Source organism: Mirounga angustirostris, unplaced genomic scaffold (assembly GCF_029215605.1).
Source record: "Mirounga angustirostris isolate CCGP_5_RB_7025 unplaced genomic scaffold, mMirAng1.0.hap1 SCAF_2, whole genome shotgun sequence".
NCBI lineage: Eukaryota > Metazoa > Chordata > Mammalia > Carnivora > Phocidae > Mirounga > Mirounga angustirostris.
Genome location: NW_026991710.1, coordinates 153540320 through 153566355, shown reverse-complemented (window position 1 = coordinate 153566355; position 26036 = coordinate 153540320). Strand labels below are relative to the sequence as shown.

Below are 26036 nucleotides of genomic sequence, written 5' to 3'. Positions count from 1 at the left end.
CAGGACCCGGTGCCTCGGTTTCCCTCTGCACTTCTTGCCCTGAGGCCATGTGGTGTGGAGGCCGGCACTGGGAACTTCGGCAGAAGACCAGGCCTGTTTTGATCACGGGGGAGCAGAGCCCTTCCTGCCTGGCCCAGAGCTCTGCTTTCAAGCTGATCTGCATTCCCTCGGGGAGGGGGTGGGGGGCAGGTGGAAACCAGGCAGGTGCAGTGGGGGTTCATGGCATGAGCTCTTGACTAGGAAACCAGAGGCTGAGCCCCAGCTGAGCCCCTAGCTTCCGGTGCCATTTACATTTAATGAACACCTGTTCACCTGTGAGGACTATCAGGCTCTTTGAGCCTCAATCTTCTCACCTGTAAATGGGGTTCACTGTATCTAGCTCACAGTATTATGTGAAAACCGAGTGACATAATGAATGTGAAATATAACACTACTGTGATAATTTGGTGGCAGTGGGGGGTGGGGGACGTAGCTGCCACCTGTGGGAAGGCAGAGGCCTTGAAGACTGCACACAGGCTGGCTGAGGAATCAGGCCCTGGGCCCGCATGAGAACTCAGAGTGGGAGGGAGGGAAGAAGAGTGCAGATTAGCTGTTGTACATGATTCACCCCCAGCTGACCTCCTTCTGCCTCAACCGCATCCCATTAAAAGAACTTTTCCCTGTGGAAACTGCTATACTCCCAGCAATGCGAGCCAGATGGGAAAAGCCCCTGCCTGACAGACAGTGTTTTGGGTCTGCATCCTCCCCTGCTGGCGGCCTGGGCGAGGACAGGGTGGTGAACCCGGGTGTGGCTCCTGCAGAGGAGGTGGGGGCTGCAGAGGGGTGGGATGCTAAAGGAGTCGCTGTCTCAGCCACAGGAAGCAAGCAGCCGAAAGTCCTGGGGCTGGAGTGAGCTGGTGCGACGCAGGAAGGAGAGCGGGCTGCCTCTGGGCTGGTGTGGGGAGCAGGCTTTTGATGTGCAAACTAACCAGTGAGGAAGCTCTAAACGGGTCCCTAGCAGCACACCATCATCCAGCTCCCCTGCGGTGAGACTTGGGCCCACTGGCTGCCTCTGAGCTGAGTCCTTGCAGCAGGGGGAGGGCTTAGCACAAGGGCCACTGCCAAGTGGAGGCTCGCCCCCGCCAAGCCTGAGGCAGTGACACCAAACGCATTCATTGCCATTAAATGACCCATGTCTCTGCTTGGACAAGAGCCAAACTTCAGAGGTGCCAGAAACACGTATGCCCACCCGGAACCCGGTCCAGGCTCCCTCCCATCCCCTGTGCAGTCCGGTACCACGGTGGGCCTTACGCCCATGCTTGGGGACACCAGGCATGACTGCACATCCAAGTCCCGTCCCCCTGCCCCTGACACCGCAAATAGCTCCCGCTTTGCCACCCTCTGGCCAGCGACGTGATTGGCCCTCAGCAGGGTGATCCGGTGCCCTGGAAGACAGCTGGGCCTGCAGGACAGCAAATTCCACAGTGCCAGGTCCCCGGAGCATGGCCCAGAAGAAGGGGGTCTCAGGTTCCGGAAGGGCATGTTCTCTTAGTCCCGAGGACTCCTCCTCGCCTTGTGGGATTGGATGTGGCCATCTGAGAGACTGAGTGGGGACCTCTAAAGTATGGGGAAGGGGTAGGGGCTCCAGCCCATTTGCCTGGGTCTCAAGGCAGCACTAACCTTGTACTTCATCAGGAGCCTCAATGCTGACTTTTTTTCTCTCAAATATATGTGAACAGATACCATCTACGCATTTATTCAATCAATCCCATTGAGATCTGTTATAAAAAGCCTAGTTGAGTGCTCAGCTCTGTGAGAAAAAAAATAGGTTAGCATGGACTAAGCCGCTTTATTATGTATTTCCCACCAAGAATGAGCATACTGGGATTCCTTTCCAAGAGGAATGGTAGTGCTTGAATCTACTGTCTCATTCAAGGGCCACCATATTCCTCAGAGGATGGCATGAAAATCCCCACTTTACAGATGAGCAAACTGCAACTCAAAGAGCTTCAGTAATTTGCCCAAAGTCACAGAGTAAAAATGGAACAGGATGGGATTGGAAGCCCAAGTCTGTGTAATTCCAAAATTTAGGCTAGTGTGGATGATACAAAGGTATTCAAATATGGCCCCCGTGCTCATGGAGGTCATGGTTTCATGGAGAGTCAGACATAGAAACCACCGGCCTTTGTATAAGACCAAGATTAAAAACGTGCTAAATGCATGCAAAAGGGGAACGCTGCAGGATCAGGTACCAAGGATACTTCCTAGGACCTAGAATTTCACAGCTGATGGGACTTCAAAAGTCCAGCTCAGAAATTGTCAACCTGGAGTCCCTGCATAACCTCTAAAGCACCCCAAAGTAAAAATGGGCTTTGTCAGAGGTCAACAACTGGTGATCATCGATGTGCCAAATGATCAGGTCCTGAGGCTCCCAGAGGAAGGCCTCCTGCCTGAGGTCACATAGCCAGTGGCAGTGCTGGAACCAAGAGCCAGAGGCTGGACCACCAGTGGGGACCAGAGGGGCCCTGTCCGCCCTGTGCAGCCACTGATATTCCCATGGCCATAAGGGAAGGCAGAAGATGAAGTCCCATCTAGAATGTGGGCACACAGCCTGCCAGATGCCCAGGAGACTGCATTAGTTTATAGGAGCCAGGGGACCAAGGGAGCCAGGCCCTTCCTCTTTCCCATGAGAGAGAGTGTCTTGGACAAATTTTAAATTTTCTTGTCTATATTCTAGTATTTTAACATCTTAAAACACCTTCCTGGCAGGGGAGAGACTGCATCTTTCTGGGCTACCCAGTTCTTAGGGATAGCAAAGGGCCCCAGCAGGAGTGTGCTTTTGCTATGCAAACTAACCAATCCAGAGCCACACTTCTTCTGTGGGGCTTGGTGCACCCCAGGAGGCAATTTTCCTCTTTCCTAAGCATCCGCAGGTCCAGGTCCAAGCAATTGGAGACCACCCAGATAGCCCAGAGCCACCAAAGTTGTTCAAACCAGCCAGTCCTGAACTGCTGTTCATCTTTCATTACCTGCAGAAACCCCAGTGAAGGCCACAGCCTAACTCCTCCTCTCGCTCCTGTCTTCTACCTCCTGACCACCCTGCTGCTTACCCCTGTGGCCCTGCACTGTGTCCTTAAGACTTGTGTGTACCATAAACTCTGTTTTCCTGAGCCTCTCTTTTGCCTTCTCTTGCCGCACCTGACTGACCATATCATAAAAGAATACAAAACAGGGAGGTCCCTTGAGATTGTGCGGGAGAAGGGCAAGGCCTAAATGCTTTCTTGCTTTCAAAGCTTTTCACCAGGAAAAGTGTACTTTCATTCCTTGGAGTACTAGATTGAATAGTGCTGCCCCCCGCCCAATTCATGTCCACCCAGAACCTGGGGGTGGTCTTTGGAAAGAGGGCCTTTGCAGATGTAATCCAGTTAAGGTCATACTGGATTAGGGTGGGCCCTAAATCTAATACAACCGGTGTCCTTACAAGAAGAAGGGAATTTGGATATAGAGATACAGACACACAGGGAGAAAGCCATGTGAGGACAGAGGCACAGATTATAAAGATGCATCTATAGGCCAAGAAAGGCTGCTGACAACCACCAGAAGCTAGAAGAGATAAGGAAGTATTCTCCCCTAGGGTGTCCAGAGGAAATAGGGCCACTTATACCTTGATTTGGGACTTCTTACCTCCAGAACCGTGAGAAAATAAATTTCTATTGTTCTAAGCCACCCAGTTTGGGGTACTTTGTTATGACAGCCCTAAGAAATTAATACATGTGGACAGTCATTTTCTGATCAACCCAAGTTTGACTATGAGGGTCTAGGTAGGGATACCAGTTTGTAAAGACCAAGTCCTTGGAAAGGTGTTGAACAGTGACTCTCTTTCTGCCTTTGCCACCACCACCTAAGGGCATGGGCTGCAGACCCAGCAAAGCACTGCTGACCTTGGCCCCTGAGCCCTCAGGCGGGTGCCCACTTTTGCAGAATAAGGTCTGATGCACACAGATATCTGACCCCTGAAGTAGAACTAGTGAAGGATTTTTTTTCCTCCTTGTTATGGACTGAATTTTGTACCTCCCTCCACCACCACCCAAATTATGTGTTGAAGCCCTAATCCCCACTGTATTTGTGGATAGGGCCTTTGAGGAATTAATTAAAGCTAAATGAGGTCATAAAGGTGGGGTCCTAATCCAACAGGACTGTGGCCTTATGAGAGAGAGAGAGAGAGAAAGACACCAGGGATGCATGCACAGAGAAAAGGTCATGTGAGGACATAGTGAGAAGGTCATTGTCTGTAAGCCAAGGAGAGAGGCCTCAGGGGAAAAGCAAACCTGCCGCCATCTTCATCTTGGACTTCCATCCTCCTGACTGTGAGAAAATAAGTTTCTGCTGTTTAGGCTGCCCAGTTTGTGAGATTTTATTATAGTAGCTCAAGGTAACTAATACGATCTTGTTCCCTCTTCCTGCAGCCTAATCCGGAGGGAAACTAAATGGCCCAAAGATGTTAACCAGGACCAAAGGCTATGAAGAAGCAATAGGATGGGAGGGGGTGGGATGATGGAGTGGTTTGCCAAGAGGAGCGATCTGAAAGACCTAGGGGGAGGGGTCCATGGAGCCAGGTAGTCAAAGCAACAGGGAGGCTCTGGCAAGGGTCAGGAAAGGGACTCTTTGAGTGGGCCCAAAGTCCAGAGTGAAGGGGCATGGGTGACATGCTGTAGGAGCCTTTTACTCTTTCCACACAGTGGGGACCCCGTGGGCCATGGGACCCTGGGCTAAAAAGGGCAATCCTGCACCCTCCTGAATGCAGCCAGCCACAGAACAACATCTTCATTAACCAACTGTTGTGTCCCAGCCCTCATGCTGAGTTGGAAACTTTAGCATCCAACCACAGGGATTTGGTTAAAGAAACGATAATATATCCATAAAATGGACTTGAGTTTGGGTTTGGGCATGTTGAATTGGAGGTGCCCAGGAGTACTTCAAAGGGAGCTCTTGAGAAGGCAGTTGCCTGTATGGAAAGAATTAGGGACTTGAAGTCCTCAGAACACACTCGAGCTGGCAGAAGCTGTGAAAGCAGGTACATATTAGGAGACACAGGTCACAGCACTGAGGTGCACTCCTAACATGGAAGGAGGTGGGCATGTTGGGGGGGGGCGGGTAGTCAGAAAAAACAGTCTGCCCTGTGCACAGCTAATAGGAATGCCAACTGGTGCAACCTCTACGGAAAACAACTTAGGGAGGTTCCTCAAAAAAAATTTTAAAATAGAACTACTTTCTGGGCCAATAGTCCCACTTCTGGGCACATACCCAGAGGAAATAAAATCAGGAACTTGAAGAGATAGGTATCTGCAGCCCCATATTCATTGAAGCATTATTCACAATAGCCAAGACATGGAAACAACCTGTGTCTGTGGACAGATGAAAGGATAAAGAAGATGTGGTACAGACATACAATGGAATATTGTTCAGTCGTAAAAAAGAAGGAGATCCTGCCATTTGCGACAACATGGATGAACCTGGAGGACATGACGCTGACTGATGTAAGTCAGACACAGGAAGACAAACTGTAGGGTCTCACTTATATGTGGAAGCTAAAAAACTCAAACTCATAAAAACAGAGAGCAGAGTGGTGACTCCCAGGGGCTTCGAGTGGGGAGATGTTGGCCAAAGGGTACAAAGGTGCAACTATACAGAATGAATAAGCTCTGGAGAGCTAATATACGGCATGGTGACTAGAGTTAACAATACGTAGCGTACACTTGAAATTTACTAAGAGGGTAGATCTGATGTTTTCTCACCAAATGCACAAAAATCCTAATTACGCAAGGTAATGGTTAGGGTGATTAGCTTGATTGTGGTGATCATTTCATAATGTCTATGTAAACAAAACATCACATCGTACACCTGAAATATATATAATTTTTATTGGTCAATTATACCTTATTAAAGCTGGAGCCAGGGAGCTAAAGGCAAAAGGAAAGGAAGAGAGAAAAAGAAAACCAGTTTAAAGAGAAACTTGGAGCATTTGACTTTATTCCCATTACCCTGGAAGAATGACTTCACCCCCAAGGAAGGTAGAAGTTCTTAGAAGTTCACCAAGCACTGCCTTTCAAGAACCAAGGGAGGCTCCAGAAAGCATGTGTCTGGTGGAGATGACAGCTGGGACCCTTGAGGAGGGTGCCCGGGAAGACAGAGCCTCCCAGAGAATCAGGAGTCTGGGGGCTTCTGGAGCCGGGATGCAAGTCCCCATCAGCCACAGAGGCAAGGGGAATGCTGAGCATGACACTTCCCCACCCCCGCCTTGGTCTCTTCTACAAAGTTGAGGCCAGGACTAATCCTTCCCAGCCCTGGTTTCCTTTGTCATTCGGCCTCTCCCTTCCTGCGTGCCCCTGGGACACTTGCCCAGCCTCTCCATTTGTGGTAGGAGTGTCCTCTGGTCACAGATTCGAGGGAGCCTCTGTTGGCAGCCCTCCACACCCAAGGAGGGGCAGTACACGCACACATTTGGGGAGTAAGTAAGGAAAGACCCGCCAGCCCCACCTGAGAGTAGGCTGCTGGCTCCAGGACAGCCAAAACTATGTTAGGTGCCATGTTCTCAGGGTTCCAGAAGGACTCCTGTGGCTTTTTAAAAGGGTGGCTTTATTAAAACACCAACATCTGAGGAAATTGAAAGAGAATGTGTACCAATAAGCCTCTCACGCCACCACAGTGGTCTCCATTCCTCCCAGTCCCCCCTCCCTCCTTCTGCACGTATATCTGCTTGCACACTGCACTCCGAGGATGCACAGGCAATAGGGCAGTCTGTTTTCTCCTAACATTATTTCATAAACACTCTCCCATGTTGCTTATTAGTTAGCATTTGGAATGGCTATGTAATATTCCTTTGTGTTGTTTTGTCATAATTTAGTTAAATAACCCGCTAAAGTTGGACATCTAGGTTATTTCCAGTTTTGAGTGATCATGAATAACGTTACTAAGTGTTTTATATACACATCATTTTCTTTCATTGTAATCATTTCCCTCAGGCCAGTGGAGTAGGATTTCTGAGCCAAAGGATATAAACTGCTTTTATAGATCCTGAAAGGACATTGACTTCCTTAAGGCAATCTGCTTGTTTATTTGTGCTCAATGGCCCCAGCTAACGGTCAGGGGACAAGTGTTAATGGGTAAATAAGAGATGCCTTTCCTCAGACTCCTCCCGGAAAGATGCAGTTTTTCCAAAACTCTGGCAGATCATATGCTGAAATGTTTCACAGAGAACAACTGGCCTTCTCACTGTTGACAACAACAAGGAGAAACAAAGCCCAGTGCAGAAGAAACCCCTCCCAGGGTGACTCAGGGTGGCTTTGTGTGAATCCTGTTTCCCATCCTGGGAACTGGCACCATTGCCTCCTAGGAGTCACTTTGGACACCTTCACTGCCCTCCCCATGTTCGTGAAGGTGCTAAGTGGGGGAGGGGGGATCCAAAGACCCCTCTTAGAGATGGGGATCTCTGGGACAAGGGGGGCTAGCTCCAGGTTGCCTTACTAGATGACAGCTGAGCTCAGACCCGTGCTCTCGTTAGAGAGAAGCATGGCGAGAGACCACTGGGAGAAACCACCCATGACCCCTGAGCTGGAATGGAGCCTGGGCCTGCCTTTCTTCTGGGATTTCCCAAGGAGGGGAGGCTGTGGGATGGGACTGCAAGAAGGGGCTTCCCACCCACCCACCCCAGTATCCCCTGGATTGCTCTAAAAAAGGATCTCAGGGAATGTGGGGCTCTTGCAAAGATGCAAAGGGAAGGGCAGGAGCCCAGGGATGCCTGGCAGCCATCAGACCACATGGGGCTGCCAGCTGGAAGGGTAGTTGGGGCCAAGAAGGCAGGCTTCCCATCTCTGATAGGGACTTCTCAGAAATGGAGGGCATGGGTGGAAGCTGGACATTAGTCTAAGAAGACCAAACACACCATCTATCTAGAGGCCATAGCAGTGGGCCACCACCAGCCTCTCCTGGAACCAGAGAGAGACAGGGAGGGCCATCACCCACCACCACCAGTGTCCCCACAGACTTGAGACTGGCTGGTTATGTGAGAAGCTCTCTGCTTTGCTATCCTTCCTCCTGGGCCTGTAAAATTATTGATCATTTATCTGAAATTCAAATTTGTCAGGGCATCCTGTATTTTTATTTGGTAACTCTCCACAATTGGGAGGCAATTGGAAGGGTCCAGGTGAGAGATGATGGGGTCCATCAGGGTTTGCTGATAGGGTGAACATGGGAGGCAGGTGAGAGAAATCTAGAAGGATAACTTGGTGTTTGGTTAATACAACTGGGTAGATCATGGTGTCATTTACAGAGATGGAGAAGAATCAGGGAGAAACAATTTTGGGAGGGAAAAACAAGAGTTCTGTTCACATGTTGAGTTTGAGACGCTTATTAAATAACCAAGCAGGAACAGCACAGGTAGGTAGTTGAACATATTAGTCTGGGATTTGGGGCAAAAGTCAGTGGTGAGGACAGAGATGAAATATGATGGAATTTGATGAAGGACACCAGCAAGAGAGCTCAGTGAAAGAAGGGAAGAAGACCAAGGACTGAGCTCCTAGTTACTCCAAGATTTAGAGGTGAAGCAGGTGGGAGCAGAACATCATAGGAGACCAATGGATTGCTTCCCTGAATTAAATCAGAACTTCTCTGAATATGTTAGTAACTCTTTTTTGAGATTTATAGGGAAACATTTATTGAGCCCCTGGCATAAGCTAGGCATTGTGCAAGGCACTTTATGTGTTAGCTCAGTGAATCGTCAAAAATACTGGCAAGCGATCGCTATTGTCCCCATTTTAATGTTTTTTTTTAATGAGTATTAAATCATTTCCGCAGATCACAACTCATAAGTGATCAAGCTGGTATCTGAATTTAGGTTTGCCTCGTTCTAAACCATCTGTTTTTTGAACTGCACAATGTTTTATAGGGTTGTTTGTTTTTAGTTTTTCACATCTGCTTTTCCGGTTGGTAAGATCTTTATGTCAGGGACTTCTCTTTATTTCTCTCCATATCTCTCTGTGCCTCAGTGCCAGGCACATTGCTGGCACTCAACAAATGCTTGCTGTTTTGGATTTGATGCAAGAGGGCTCTACGCCCCTGGGTAGGGGCAGAAGATGCAATTTGCCTACAAGATCCTAACAGAAATGCTGAGAGTTTATATCCTCCCTCCAACAGGGTGGAGAACAAGAGCTTGTGAGTTGCTAGGCTTTCATCCCAGTCCAAACTCAAAGCCATCAGTTAGTGACAACATCTACTTGATAGTTCTGGCCCATGCCAGCAGAAGATAGAACCACAAGGCAGATGGAAAGGCAGGTTTTGAAAGTACAAAGGTTGAGCCATGAAGAGGGAAATGTAAGCTGCAGAAGGAAGAAAAGACTAACTCAAGCCCATTCCCATCTAGTTTTGCTTAAACAAGAAAGTTCATTTTCTTATCAAAATCTGGGTGCTGCATTCCCAGTCCCTCTAAAATTTCCTCCAATCCTGGCTCCTTGGACAGAAATCCAAGCCGTTAACAAGTCTCTCTTGATGTTTCCTGTACAGCATAATGAAATGCAGGCTGGATTATGGTACAGTTGGAGGGAGTTATATTCTGTTATAATCATCTAACAAACACTGATGAGTCCTACTACATGCCATGGAATATTATAAGTAGTTTCCATGGATGAACTCATTTCATCCTCATCATGACACCTAAAAGTGGGGAGTGTTACCACTTCTGCTTTACAGATGAGGACACTAAGACTCAGGTAGTTTGAATAACTTGCCCAAGGGCACACAGTAAGTGGGGAGGCCGACTTCAGTGCCCAGATGCTTTACCACTGGACCATAGATAATGCCTCTGGCAGGAGACTAGGGTAAGAGAAGTGCTGACTTCACACAGTCCTATCATCTGAGGTCCAGGCTCCACTCCCCAGCTATGGGACCATGAGCCAGCATGCGCAACTCCTCTGAGGCTCAGTTTCTTCAGTGATACACTATGAACTCTTTTCTGGATTCCTTCAATTGTTAGGAGAATTAGATGACATGTCATATGCAAAAATTCTTGAAAACCATAAAGCACAATTCAGAGGTGAAAGATTAAAGGGCTACTTAGTGGTCAGTATAAACCTAAAGGCAGGTTGGCAAACTTTTTCTGTAAAGGGCCAGGGAGTAACTATTTTCAGCTTATTAGGCTGTATGGTCTCTGTTTAAACTACCCATCTCTGTTGCTGCAGCGTGAAAGCAGCCATAGACAATACATAAATGAATGAGCACAGCTGTGTGCCAATAAAACTTTATTGGCAAAAAACAGGCAATAGCCAGATTTAGAGGAAGGATTCCAGGGAGATGTAGCTGAGATAGGTCCTCTGAACTGTCCTACCTTATTTTGTAACCGTTTGACTGAAGACCCAGAGAGCATAATGTCAAATTTGCAGGGGACTTTCCCTCATGCCCACTTCTCTCAACTTACAGGTGGTCAGAGGCATCCACATAAGTAGGAGAGGTATGATAGGTTCTTCATCCTGGGTCATGGACTCTTTTGTGGAGAAGTCAGGATGTCAAAATTCTCTTCCTCTTTTTCCCTCCCACGCACCTGGAGGTAGGGTGAGGCTGGTGTCCCTTCCACTGGGGAAGCACTGATGACCTGGGAAGGTTCACACTGCCAAGGTGGAATGCAGGGGGAAAGGTAGTGTCTCAGGTGAGTGGGGTCTAGGTTGAAGGAAAAGGGCTGGTGTGTGTGTGGGGGGGTCTTTGAGGTGATCCCACCTCACAGGACAATAAAATGCATGGGCTGGTGTGTCCTTGGTCATATCCTGTACACGTGGTGGCAGGCTATGGAATGGAGACAGCGTTGGGATACTGGCTCAGATGTGACTGATGACACAAGCCTGAAAGGGAAAGCTAAATGACAGATGTCCAAATTCAGATTCAAACTGATCCAACAGGCTGCAATACTTGGCAGAACCCAGTGTGATGACATTTAATTGGGATTACTAACAAGATCTGCATTTAAGTTAAGGCAACAACAAAACCAACAAAAAAGCCAGTTGAACTGACATGGGATGGAGGGGCCCCCACTAGGCAATATTTCCTTTGAAAGAGATCTGGGGTTGGTTAACGGCCATGATGATTAACGGCCACATAGTATCCCATCATTTGGATGTGGTATCGTGTATTACTATGAGTCACCGTGAGGAACGCTCGTGCAAATTTAGGCTACATTAGCATACGTGCAGTGTCCAGATCAAAGTTAGCCACAGCCCAGCACACCCTGACCTGGCCAGACCACACCAACAGTACTGTGTCTAATTTTGTTTAAACAAAGCTCCTTCGTTTTGGACTACAAAGGGGAGCAGGCACATAAATCGATGATTTCAATATAATGTGGCAAGTGTGAAGACAGGCACACACACACACACACACACACGCACACAGGTCTCCTAACCAGATCTAAAGAGCCGCTGTTGAAAGAATGAGGCTTGCTTAGCCTCTTTCAACTCGCTGAAGAACAATCATGAGGAAGAGGAGAAAGCCTTGTTATGAGCTGTTCCTGCAAGAGGAGCTAGAAACAGCATGAGTGGAATAGTCGAGGAGGACTGGGCAAGAGTTTCTGTTACTTGTGGCTGCTCTTCAGTAGAAGCGCAATACCTCATCTGTCTGGGAAGTCAGGAGGGAGGTTCTTGACCTGGGAGGGAGGGAGGTCGTACGGGATGTCCGCTGAGACCCCTTCCAAGGCTAAGTTCCTGGGAGCTGTGGATGGGAACAGCATCATGGAGCTGGCTTGCTCCCTCTCCTCCCCAAGGAGATGCAGTGCTGGAAACCCTATCCTGTTTTTTTGGCATACTGAACCCTGCACTGTCACGGCAAGTCCAGGATCCCTCAGACTCTAGGAAGCTCTAGGCTTCCCCTGCAGGTTTATTAGAAACGTGTGGGCTCTGGGAGCACGCCCTCCCACCACACCAAGCACACCAAGTTCTCTGTTTATAGACAAAACCACTGGGTGCTCAGTCTAAACCAGCAGGCTTCTAACCCTTTGCTGTTCTGACAGCAAAATTCCTCTGATTGTCTAATGATTATGGTAATAACAATATTGTCAAATAGCAGCAATAATAATGATGATATCTAATATTTACTGAGTACTTTTTATGTGCCAGACACTGAGTTTTCATGTATAAATTAATTTAATCCTTACAACAACCCTATGGGATAGGTATACCACTGTCATCCCATTTGATAGATGAGAAAACTGAGGATTTGAGAGATTAAATTTTTTGCCCCAAGATTATAGAACTAGTCAGTGGCACAGGCCGGATGTGAACCCAGAAGTTTCCCCTCAAAGCCTATATCCTGTAGCTATTCACTTAGAATGTTTAAAAGACACAGGGAGCCCATTGTTTTCCAGACTACGGCTTGTATCTCATTTTTGGATCATGACATGAATGTATGGGTTGTGAATATTTTTTTTAAATGAATAGTATCGAAGAGACTACATCTGTATCTTTGGGGTAAAAACCCAGTAGTGCAATTCCTGGGTCATAGGGTAGCTCTATTTTTAACTTTTTGAGGAACCTCCACACTGTTTTCCAAAGTGGCTGTACCAACTTGCATTCCCACCAACAGTGTAAGAGGGTTCCCCTTTCTCCACATCCTCTCCACATTTGTTGTTCCTTGCCTTGTCAATTTTGGTCATTCTAACTGGTGTAAGGTGGTATCTCAATGTGGTTTTGACTTGAATTTCCCTGATGGCTAATGATGTTGAACATTTCTTTATGTGTCTGTTAGCCATTCATATATCTTCTTTGGAGAGTATCTGTTCATGTCTTCTGCCCATTTTTTGACTTGATTATTTATTTTTTGGGGTGTTGGGTTTGAGAAGTTCTCTATAGATCTTGGATACCAGCCCTTTATCTGTAGTGTCATTTGCAAATATCTTCTCCCATTCCGTGGGTTGCCTCTTTGTTTTGTTGTGCAGAAGCTTTTTATCTTGATGAAGTCTCAAAAGTTCATTTTTGCTTTTGTTTCCCTTGCCTTTGGGAGACGTGTCTTGAAAGAAGTTGCTGTGGCCGATGTTGAAGAGGTTACTGCCTATGTTCTCCTCTAGGATTTTGATGGATTACTGTCTCACATCGAGGTCTTTCATCCATTTAGAGTTTATCTTTCTGAATGGTGTAAGAGAATGGTCAAGTTTCATTCTTCTGTATATAGCTGTCCAATTTTCCCAGCACCATTTATTGAAGAGACTGTCTTTTTTCCATTGCATGTTTTTTCCTGCTTTGTCGAAGATTAGTTGACCATAGAGTTGAGGGTCCATTTCTGGGCTCTCTATTCTGTTCCATTGATCTATATGTCTGTTTTTGTGCCAGTACCATGCTGTCTTGGTGATCACAGTTTTGTAATATAGCTTGAATACTACAGATGTACTGAAAAGAAGGGGCACATGCACCCCAATGTTCATAGCAGCAATGTCCACAATAGTCAAACTGTGGACGGAGCTGAGATGCCCTTCAACAGACGAATGGATAAAGAAGATGTGGCCCATATATACAATGGAATATTACTCAGCCTTCAGAAAAGAGGAATACCCACCATTTGCATCGACATGGATGGAACTGGAGGGGATTATGCTAAGTGAAATAAGTCAAGCAGAGAAAGACAATTATCATATGGTTTCACTTACATGTGGAACATAAGGAATAGCATGGAGGACATTAGGAGAAGGAAGGGAAAAATGAAGGGGCGGGAATCAGAGCGGGAGACGAACCATGACAGACTATGGACTCTGGGAAACAAACTGAGGGTTTCAGAGGGGAGGAGCATGGGGGGATGGGTTAGCCTGGTGATGGGTATTAAGGAGGGCATGTATTGCATGGAGCACTGGGTGTTATACACAAACAATGAATCATGGAACACTACATCAAAAACTAATGATGCACTGTATGGTGACTAACATAACATAATAAAAAAAAAAGAATAGATTAGAAAATCATCGGCATCCATCACACATTTAGGATTAGTTGGGTTATGGATGGATGTGTGAACTAGTTGTGATGTAAAATACATTAGTATAGGTCATGGTCAAAAAGCCTGGGAAAGACTGACCTAGTTCAGCCTGCTCACTTTACAACTGAGTGTACTAAGGTTCAGACAATGATTTTTCCCTAGGTTACAGAGTGTTAATGGGCGAGCTGGGACTAAACCCAAGTTTTTTTCCGACTCTCAGTTCCCACTATCAAGCTTAATTGACTGCAAAGAAAACCAGGAAAAAAAACCCATGAGTATTAATACTCATAGTAGGGGGTAGTACTCCCGCTGTAATAACAACAGTACTCTTTCTAGCATGCCTACCGGGTGCCAGGAGCCTCTTTTCAAAGTGCTTTTGATATATTAACTTATTTAAATCTCATTACAACCCAATGGGGCAGGCATACTTATTTCCCCCATTTTCAGATGACGAAACTCAAGTAAAGAAAGATCAAGTAACTTGGTCAACATCTCATAGTTGGTCATGGAGAAAAGGGGTTTCAAACGCACCCAGGCTGGCTTCAAAGTCCACTGTTACCCAGTACAAGGTACTGTGTGATGCTGCCTGTCTATAGCATATAATGCTATAATGCCAACACAGTATATACTAACATGCATGTGTAATAATATAACTAATTAGACACTTACTTCTTCCACCAGTCACATGTCCTTGAGCGGTGATTCCATATTTACCATGCCATTTAGATACTTGACTAAAACTGAAGTAATCCTATTTCCCCCCCACAATTAAGATCCCCTCCAAGATTTCATGTCTCTGTCATCATTCATTCATTCATTCACTTATCATTTGCATATTTAAAAACATGCATTTGCAGAATGGAAGGGAGTAGGCAGAATTTTTTTTCAAAAATTGTGCATAAAGCCCTTCCTTGTTCCAAAAAGGATTTAGGCAGTTTACAAGGATACAGAAAATACAGTAAGAAAATAGTAGATGCCAACAAGATAAAGAAAGAACCAGTGAGAGATGCTAAATGGAGGTAGGAATGAAACTAACAGAAAAATGCTTTCTGGAAAGTCTATACAGTAGCTGCAAGTGGACCACAGATCTGTCTCCAGGTTTTCATTTTAATTAGCTTCAAATTCATATATCTTGCAATGAGATGACAGCTCACTCTCAGTCTGCATTAACTACCTCTTGAGAGCAACTTTAATTACTTTCAGATTCACCGTCTCCTTAAGGTGAAAACAAACTAATTCCTCAAGGCATACCTCTTTCTGCAACTAAGACAGAAAATAATTTCTGCATGTGTTGATGTTGTGTAATGGATTGAACAATGTCCTCAACAGCACCCCTACAATAAGCACAGGGGAAATTTTGTGGCACTGTTTTCAACAGGTGGTCCCAATAAAGTCCAAGGGCATCACACTCTTAATTCTGAGATGCATAATGAGATCAGTAATCTGCCATCTAAATGAATACGGGCTCTGAGCACACTGTTCTCTGATTGCAGAGTCAAAGACAGACCTGTTTGGAATGAGGTGATCAAAAAAAGGGGTGCTCAGTTCAAACGACATTTGGATCACTTGGTATTGGCTGAGGCCACTCCAGCTCTTGGGAGTCAGACCTTCCTTTGCATAAGCAGACTCTACTCTGGCACATAGCATTAGCTACGTCATACTGTCCTAATGTGTATGTGTGCTCATGCTTTGAAACCCTCCCACAGTAGGAAACACATCTCATGATTCTTTTGATTCGCATGCTATGGACTGAATGTTTTCATCCTCCCAAATTCATATGTTGAAATCTTAACCTGCAATATCTAACCTAAACCATTTCTTCAGGAACTCTCCCTGCTCCAGTTCTGTAGTCTACATCGCCATAAAACTCCAGCTTTCCAAGAAATCAGAGACTGAGATGTTTGCACTTCCCCTTTCTGCTACTACATCTTCATAGCAGGAATTCAAATTCCTTAGTAGTGTCATGACAGGAGAAAGGTGGAAGACGTTCTTCCTGACCACCCTATGTCACCACAGTCATGTCCCAGAATAGTCATGAGTAACAGTGACCCTCCTCTAACACTTTCACTCCATCACATCTTTCCTAAAGTGCTGGACCAAGGACCTCATAACCCATGACCATCCATTCTCAACTCTCTTGTTCATGAACTCAGGCCTGATGGTCGATACTGTCCAAAACTCAACGTGGAATAGAACAAAAACATAATATGGAACCATCAGTCCAGGTAATAAGCAATGGGTTGAAGTAGATAGAAAGTCTTAGAGGAATTTGGGGGTGGAAAGAAGGGACTGATACAGCCTCCTTGAGAGATGTTGGAAGGCTGTGTGCATAGAAACTGGTGATATTGTGGGAATATCAGGAAAGTTCCCAAGAGGATGCTGGTCAGGAATGGATAGGTAGATGGTGGGTAGAAAGCCCAACTGAGAAAATAGTTTGGGTGAAAATAATTTAAATCCAGATGGTTGGATCAGACAGGGGAAGCCAGGATGATGCATATACACAAGGTATAGTATTTGCCTTTTATTTCAAATACTTGGACAAAGAGATGAACTGAGAGAAGTCTCATGTGAGGTTTTATAAGAGTAATATTGTTATGTAGTTAGATTATAATTTTGCAATATTGAAACACAGTAAGAGTGAGCATTTGTCCCCCTGTAGTTTTTTACCCATCATTTATTCAGACATGGCACTTGGGTGCAGTGGATGGTTTTGTCATCCAGTTGTAGGACGTATGAGCTCTGTGTCAACAAGGAGGTTTGAAGTCTGAGAGTGGTTCAGACAGAACTCCTCCTGTCTCAGTCAGTCTGGGCTACTATAACAAAATACCACAGACTGGTGGTTTAAACAACAGACATTTATCTGTCACAGTTGTGGAGACTGGGAAGTCCAAGATCAAGGTGTGGGCCGATTTGGCTGTTGCTAAGGGCTGTTTTCCTGGCTTGTAGATGACCCCTTTTCTCTGTGTCCTCACATGGCAGATCTCTCTCTCTCTCTCTCTCTCTCTTCTTTCCCTCTCCCTCTCCCTCTCCTGTCTCTTCTTATAAGGGCACTAATCTCATCATGAGGGCCCCACTCTCATGACATAATAACCTCCCAAAGGCCCCACCTGCAAATACCATCATATTGAAGGATAGGGCTTCAACATATAAATGGGGGGGAGCACGGCACAATTCAGTCCACAATTCAGCACCTCTTGTGCAAGGCGACCTCAGCAGGGCGATGAAGAACATGTTCTGCCCAAGATTGGGGAAGCAGCCACAGCAGAACTCCTAACAGAAGGCCAGGCAAGCTCTGGTTTACACTGAATCATGGATGTCCCCATGGTCTTGGTATTTTCACAAAAGGAGCAACACTGGAGGTCTTCAATCAGGGTAATCTGAAGAAACTTCCTACCTAAGGTCAGGCAAGGGCTCCTTGAAGAACCCCAGACTTGTCCACCACATCCCTAAGTCCCCTCCCTAGGGGAGAGGCAGCTGGTGACTATATTTTTCTTTGGCCATCCTCATCAAACCCCTCCCAGAGGCCAGCACGATTTTCCAGACAAGAACCTAGGGAGGGGAGAGTGGCCATGCCACAGAGCCAAGAGATAAATTACGATGCTCTGTTTCATCACATTAGTTTAAATCCACCCCAAACTGTCATGCCACCCAGGCAATCTGGTACCCAGAAACTTCAGGCTCAAAGGTGATCATAATGATCAATATCTTCCCCAGGTTTCCACACAGAACAGCTAAGGAAGCATGGCAACATTTTGGTTAGATTGGAAAACCGTGTTCCACCCGCTCTTCTGAAACTTCCAGGATGTCATCATAAATCCCATTCAACCTCCAAGTTGACTAAGCCAGGAGAAAATTCTTTCTGCATCATGCCAGGCAACACTACTTGTTAGGAACTCTCCTGTTTTGAATGGAAATCTGTCTCCTTACAAAATCCACCCATTTGTCTACTTCTACCCTCTGAGGCCACACAGAACATGCCTGCTCTTTTCCATATGGCAACCCTCCAGGCACCAGAAGAGAACCTTCCTTCTTTGGCAGGTCTTCTCTTCCCAAGAGATGATGCCCTTCCAGGCCTTCCAGGATCCAGAGACCTGCCTCAGGGTCCTCATCTGTCTGGCTCTCTCTTCGAGACCCTCTTCTGTCACCTAAAAGTTCCTATTCAGCAGAGAGATTGTAGTACCATAGCCTAGCTTTCCTGCTGGGCTGAAACAGTTTCCAGAAATTCTGGAAATTTGTTATGGTTGTGGCTGCCAAGACCACAAAACCCAGATCCCAATCTCCCACTGAGCAGCCCAAGAACATGTTCAAATCATCCTCTGGCTGGATATTATCCCTGGGTCCTTGAGATGAATCATGAGTTTCTCTCATTGTTGCTGTTGGCCACCCCCCTCGCCCCCAGGTCAATGGGTGGTGGGACAGACACCACCCCTAATGATGCCCTTTGCCCTGAGTGTAGAACCCTGAAGGTGAAGGCAGCATTGAACCTCCCACCACAGGAGTGATGACTACGCTCACTTGACAGAAAGTGAGACAAGACCAGTGAGGTCCTGGGCATCTGCCTCATGATTTCCAGCGAAGGGTCATCTGCAAGTGCTTAACCTCCAGATCCCTGTCCTAGAGTTAACTCAAGGACCCCACCCTCAACCATCTAAGTCATCTCAGCCTGGCTAGCAGCCTTGCTCTGACCAACCCCCCTCCGTGCAACATCCACACTTCCACTGAGTGTGCCTCCTCTAGATCACCACAGCATTTGTTGTGTCAACATACAGTCGCCATCATCATCCCTATCACATTCCACCTTAGGACAGGGCTCTATCTGTGTGCCTCTGCTTTGTCTCCCAACTGGGAGCTTCTTGAAAGAAGCCCATGCGTCTTATTTAGTTGTGTCTCCACTCCTGGCATGGAGCCTGACACAAAGTAGGCACTCATGTAGGACAGGTGAGGTTGAAATAAACTGATCCCTTGGCTTTACTTTGTCAACACTTACATACCTCCATTGAGAAAGGTGGGAATTGTGTACCTCTCCCTCTGGCTGGGAGTCAGGAGAGACCACCACACCTCTGCCCTATCTGTTTCACCAACTATATCACAATGGAGTAACCTTTGAGTGGTGAGCTAGGCTGCTCAAAGCATGGGGGTCCTCCATTTGATCCTTTTCTAAGCCCATGAGCTCTGCATCTTCTTGGCCGGAGAACATGCTCCCAACTCCAGCATCTAACCAGCCTGTCTTGCAGATGGAAACTGGGGAGAAGAACCCAGCTAGACTGGGGCAAACCCATCTCACCCTCAGTAATTGCAAAAGGGCAGCAGGCTTATTATGACTCTGATTAGCCTCAGTGGCAAAATGTCTCATGACTATTTTCATCATCCCCAGGAAAGGGAGCTTAGCCTGCTCTGTGCAAACCACAGCACAGAGCTCCAGGGAGGGCCAGTGTAATGTACCAAGTCACACAATGATGTGGGAAAAATCAGAAGCCACTGGAAGCAGCTAGGTCTCTGCTCCTGGACTCAAAGATTTCCCAAGATCACACAGCCCCTGCCAACGTCTCATCCCACATGAAATGGGCTTTGCTGCCTAGAGTTTTGCTGGTCTGAAAGACCAGCCAGCTTCCTCCTTTGTGGTTTCCATGGTGACAGGGGCAGTGTTTGGGCTTATGACTGGGAAAATGAAGAGCAGAGGCTCCAGCTCTCAGGTTCCCATCTGCTCTTGCTCCCTACATACCTCCCGCTGCATCCTTGAAGGCCAGACGAGGAAAGGGTGCCCTTACCTGCTAAGATGAAGATGCCCACAAGAATCAGGAAGACCAGAAGGTAGAGCCCAAGGACAGCATGCTTCAGGGCTGACAGGGAGCCCAGCTGAGTGCAGCAGCCTCCTGCTCGTCGTTTGTGGCATGGACCTAGACAACAAGGGTAAGAAGAGGAGGGGAAAATAAAACACTTGAAAACCCCATGGTGGTTTTATTTTTCTTTTGGTCTCATCTCTCCTGATGCATGGAGATGTTCACATGGAACCTCTCATACACCTTCTGCACATCTGTAATGCAGCTGTAACAATGGGGAGCTTTCCAGAACATGACAAGCTTTTGAGCTTCTAGCTCTCCTCCCACCTTCTGCATTCATAAACAAGCCAGACAGGCATGCCCACAGCTCACGTGCCCAACAAACCCACCCTTCTGGAGCCCATCCAAGCAACAGAGAATGCTCAAATAGGCTGGAATATGTGTCCTTTACAAAGCATCATTGTCCCATGGGACCCAGAGAATATGGAGAAAATTTAAAACAGGGGTTGCAAAGTTTAACTTCTACAGTGGCCAGGAAGGGGTGGAAATGAGCAAAGTGGGCCACGTGGGCCTGGGGAACCGAACAGCACATGTCCACTGTGGAAGAGGTTGTGATGGAGGAGTAAGGGCCAGGTGTTGCCAGAGACAGAATTTTCAAGACAAGCCAGAAGCAACAGAAGTTGACAACAACTAATAATAATAATAAAAGACAGAAAACTTACAAAACACTAGGGAGTGTAAACAAAACACACTTACATGCCAGATCTGACCACCAGTTAGCAACCACAGGTTTAGATTAACAGGAAGACATAGTAACTTCATTCTGTGAAACTAACAAGGCTCACCGGCTTCTGGCATATATGGAACAGCAAAATATCACTGCTCTACTGGACCTCATGGATCTTTTAGTCCAACCCCTTCAGTTTACAGATAAAGGATGCCATATGTTAGTGGCAAACCCTAGGTGAGGGCGCGGGTACCCTGACCCCTGGTCATCGTTCAGCTGGACTCCTCCTTCAAGGCAACCTTCTCAGATGGCCTGTGCAGAAGCTGGGAAGCCACTAACCTCCATCTGCTATGTCAACTGACAGCGGAAAGAAGAGATGCTGTCCTGCCCTGACTCCCAGCAGGGCAGGTAGGAATCAGTAAAGGGCATTTTTTTCAAAACATGCATGCCCCTATTATGCTTATTCTCCCTCTCCTGTGAGGGACAATGTTGCTAACTAACTGGAGTGTGCTAGACGTGGAGGAAGATGTGGGAGCAGAAAAAGGTTGCAATAACTGATATTCCAAAATGTTTTTTATTTATTATTTATTTTTAAATTTTTACAATTTTCTTTTGAAGATTTTATTTATTTATCTGAGAAAGAGAGAGAGAGAGCACGAGGCAAGGGGAGGGAGGGAGAAGCAGACTCCCTCCTGAGCAAGGAGCCCGATGTGGGACTTGATCCCAGGACTGTGGGATCATGACCTGAGCTGAAGGCAGATGCTTAACTGACTGAGCCACCCAGGTGCCCCTCCGAAATGTTTTTAAAGATGGCGCGATGTTTGTAATTCCTTGGCAACTTCGGGTTTGCAAGTGAGGTGCTTCAGGGGCTACTCATTACCTCTCAGGTACCATGACCCCCTCTGGGGCCTTTGGGAGGCTTGGTTACCGGGAGGGAGAGGATGGGTGACCACATTGGTGTCCTGGCTCCCCAGAGGTAGTGTTGAGTGAAGACTTTTTCCCACTCATTTACTCCATTTCACTGAAAATACTGCTGCTAAAACAGCTAAGTAGAACTATTACATAATGATTCCATAAAACATCGGGTACAATTTGGAGCGAGTTGATAAAGAAATACAAAGTCAAACACCATTCTCATCAACCCTCAACTGTTCGCCAATTTTGAAAAGTTAACCTGCTTTTCCACTAAGACTTGAGCAGAGTACATCTTTTTAACTTCCCCTGAGTCTCCTTTTCCAGGATGTTCTATCCTTTGTACACAATAGAATCTGAAGGCTTCTTGTTACATTTCACCTTTTTTTGTTGTTGTTCTCAGGAGAGTGGCTGGCTCCCTGGTTGCAACTTTAAGTAGAGACAAGGCTATTTTCCTAGAGTCCAAATGGTAGGCACAGCATTGGATACTACACAGATACGAGTTCTTGTTATCCTGATGGTTGTCCTAGCTCTCCTGCTCTATGCCCTGCTTCCTCTTGAGATGGTGACAGTGCTCACCTAACTGCCTAGAAGGGTCAGAAGATGCTCATGCTGAAATGCCATTATCCTGATGCCAAGAGCCAATCTTGGGCTCTTCCTTCATTGCCTTTGTTGGGGCAAACTGCAATGATAAAGCCCTATTTTTTTCCCATCAAGAAAAAATACTTCCCTTCCCCTTTATCTGAGGCTTCTGTTTAACAGCCAGCACCCACTGGTGACAGGTCCCTTCATCAACTAACGCACAACACAGGCCTTCTTCTTAGAGAGCTTCATTTTTTTTAGCAAGACTCAGCTTTGTACATTAAACAAAATCTGCCTTCAATAGAACATATAAAAATTTCAAACAGAGGTTTTCCACAAATGCATTAGACAAGCAGGTCATGAATGATCCTGGGAAGATAGCTAGAGAAAGTGATTATAAGGGGAAAAAAGACAATTTAGGGGAAAGACAAGTTACTAAGTCTGCTTAAAACACATTTACTTACTTTTTAATTTAATGTGGCAGCAGCATGTTAGCTGGGTAAACCATTCAAATTATTTAGGCTTAGTGGAAGATTAAAAACACTCCAAAATGATACAGTCAGTAAAACCAAGGCAAAAAGTACGTTCACTTACTTGTAAGAAAAAAAAAAAAGAAAGAAAGAAAGAAAAGAAGAAGACGAAGAAAAGAAAAGAAATGAAAAAACATGGAGGACGTTTACATGCATATTACTAAGTGAAAGAAGCCAACCTGAAAAGGCTACATGCTTTATGATTCCACATGACATTCTGGAAAAGGCAGGGGTTAGAGGGGAGGAGGGATGACTAGGAGGAGCAGACAGGATTTTTAGGGTGGTGAAACTACTCCATATTATACTATAATTATGGACACATATCATTGTATGTTTGTCTAAACCCACTAAATACATAACACCAAGGGTGAATCCTAATGTAGACTATGGACTTGGGGTGATAGTGATGTGTTAATGTAAGTTCATCATTTCTAACAAATGTACCACGGTGGTGGGGGATGTTGCTATTGAGGGAGGCTGTGCATGTGGGGAGGCAGGGAGTATATGGGAATGCTCTGTACTTCCCACTTATTTTTGCTGTAAACCTAAAACCACTATGAAAAATAAAGTCTATTTTAAAAAAGTAGAAGTGTTGACTTATGGCTTATTGGGGTAAAAACTTTCCCAGGCATTTACTGACCACCCACTATCAATTGCCCTACTGTGGCAGCCAGCCCCCTTATGTAGTCTCCTTCTGCACTGCACCAGGATTTGGTTGGTGTGATCCATAGAAGTGATAGCGTGTCACTTCTGAGATTACACAAAAGACACACTGGCTTCTCCTTACTCACTTTCTCTCTCTTGGAACATCCATTTGGGGGGAAGCTGGGGAGGGGGACCCTATGAAGAGGCTACTTGGTAAGGAACTGAGGCCTTTAGCCTACAGCCACGTGAGTGAGCCTGGGAGCAGATCCACCAGCCATATCAAGCCTCCAGATAACCACACTCTGGCCAAGATCTTGCCAGCAGTCTCATGAGAGGCCATGGGCCAGAACAAAGCTAAGCTGCTCCCAGATTCCTGCCAGATTATATTATATGTAAACACACATATATGTAAACATATAATTTTGATCTGAAAAAGTAGCCAAAATCTTGGCTTTCCTTGCACACCCATGGCTTCCTCAGAAACTGGGAAGATAATAAGTCTTTGTTGTTTTAAGCTGCTCAGTTTGGGGGTAACTTGTTATGCAGCAACAGATCGCTAATACACTTACGACAGACACCCTAAAGGGCAAAGACAACAAGCTGCATGAGGGAGAGACAGTGTCGGCCTGTTCGCCTTCACCTTCCCAGTTCCTAGCCCAGTGCCCGGCATGTAGTAGGCATTCAGAATATTTGTTGAATGAGGACTTAAAATATGGCCGCAGCCCTTCAGAGGCTCACATCTGAGGGGAGGAAGACACGTCAACAGGCATCGGTTACGCAGGTGTGAATGAAACCGGTATGGAATAGAGAGATGGCCCAAGTACAGTGTTGTGTGGCAGAGAAAGTGATTCATTCTGTGTCAGGAAGTGGTTCCCAGAGCGTGCATGAAGAAGGCGGCCACTCAGCAGAGCTGAGAAGGACAGGCCTTCCTAGATGAGCTAGAATCCACTATCGCTCCCGTCAGCGTCGTCGTCTGATTTACGGCTACGATAAATTTGAAAACTGTGACTTTAAGACAAAAACTTTCTTCCTCCATGTGAGAACAGTTATGAGCGAAGCAGCAGGCAAAGCTGTTAGTTATTAAACATAGCTGTTGTTTGCAGACATGGTCGCACACAAGACCAGATCGAGGGAGGAAATGGCACACACACAAAACAAACAAACAAAAACTCTTCCAAGATCCAGGGGTATCAAGCAAAAGGTTTTTCCATCTTGCAGTGGCCTCCCGAAGTGAGGGTGGCTTCGCAGGAGATCAGAAAACCAAGAGAAGGGGGCTTGGGGAGAGCAAGGCCAGTGGCGCCAAGGAAAAAAATAGAAACTCAAAAAGAAATGCAAAGTGACTTGCAGAGCTGGCCCTGGAGTACCAGGCTGGAAGATGTTGTTTATCTCAGCATGGGGCCTATGGCTTCCTGATCAGCTGGAAGGAGATAGATGGTTTCCCCACCTCCAGACATTCTGTCTGCATGTACCCTGCACAATTTTGCCACAGCCCGGTATCTCTGGGCTATTATTTAATTTGCCACTCATTTTTTTTTTTTTTTGAACCTTAACTTATTTGAGAAGGAAATTTTATATCACTGTAAGTGGACAATTAGTATCTTCCTATTACACATTAAAATAAATCCCTAGCTATTAGAATCACAAATTTATACCTGTATATCATTTAAAGTCCTCTTGAGTATGACTGTACTGTATATAGCCACATTCTGAGAAACACTGACTCCAGTGAGAGTAATTCAATCACAATACAACGACCAACAGCAAGACGAAATTGGTTTCATTTATAGAGAAGGAGATTTCATTTATAGAGAAGCAAGACCAAACTTTTTAGATGTTCAAGATTAAGAATATTCTAGGAGTGCCTGGGTGGCTCAGTTGGTTAAGCGGCTGACTCTTGATTTTGGCTCAGGTCATGATCTCAGGATCCTGGGACTGAGCCCTGCATCGGGCTCCCAGCTCAGCGCGGCATCTGCTGGAGGATTCTCCCTTTGCCCCTCCCCCCTGGCTTGCGCTATTTCTCTCTCTCTCTCAAATAAATAAATCTTAAAAAAACACAGAATACTCTAAAAGGTAGAACATTAGGGATTAGGTGCCACTGAAAGAATGATGTCAGAACCTTACGTACATCGCTTGCACTAACCTTATTATTCACAATCGTCTATTTAAACTTGTTTGCCAACGTGTCTGAAAAGTCCTCTGGGGGCAAGGTGTGTCTCACTGACCACACTCTACCCATCAACCAGCCCACAGCAGAACCACCATACGGTTCTTTGCAGGAATGAAGACATGTGTAAGGTGTTCATTTTTGCTGCAAAGGTCCTGTCTCACATTTGTCTTATGCGAAATAGTTGATACATTTCTGTCGGCTGTGAAAACCATATCTTTGAGCAAAATTTGGGAATTAAATTAAATTAAACAAAATCTTGGCTTTCCTTGCTCACCCACGATGTCAGATTGCCACATAGTGCCCATATAGGTAAACCGTGGGAGCAGTTCATGAGGGTTGAACTGACGCTAATCCTGGCTGAGTAGTACAATCATGCATGGAACATCTTAGCCATCCTGGGGCCTGAGCCCCACCCCCGGGCCTTCCGATTCTGATTCCAGATGAAATCACACATCTATGGTGCAGAGATACACAGTTCTGGAGTAAGGCATTTGTTACATCAAAAGAGAATGTGAAGACACATTCTTGGAAAATCCATGAAAAGCCTTACTATTACAAGAGCTTAGTTTAGATTTTTAATTTTGATTCCTTTTTAATAAGACACATTCAAATGAGGTTCTCCCAAACAACTTTATTATTCGCAGGTTAAAATTGTGAAGGGTTCCTTTTAATCATGGGAACGAGAGTCTCTCCGCCCCCACCCCCACCCCAAAGAG

At 46.0% G+C, this 26036-nt stretch overlaps 1 protein-coding gene across 4 annotated transcripts in view; it reads right to left on the bottom strand.

Annotated features, from left to right (window-relative positions):
- SCARA5 (scavenger receptor class A member 5) overlaps positions 1–26036 on the bottom strand; it is a 118137-nt gene that overhangs the window by 70317 nt on the left and 21784 nt on the right. For all 4 annotated transcript variants that reach the window (XM_045880069.3, XM_045880068.3, XM_045880070.3 and 1 more), the window contains exon 3: positions 19746–19874. In XM_045880069.3, coding sequence (XP_045736025.1) covers positions 19746–19874 — 129 coding nt within the window. The remainder of the gene's footprint in view (positions 1–19745; positions 19875–26036) is intronic.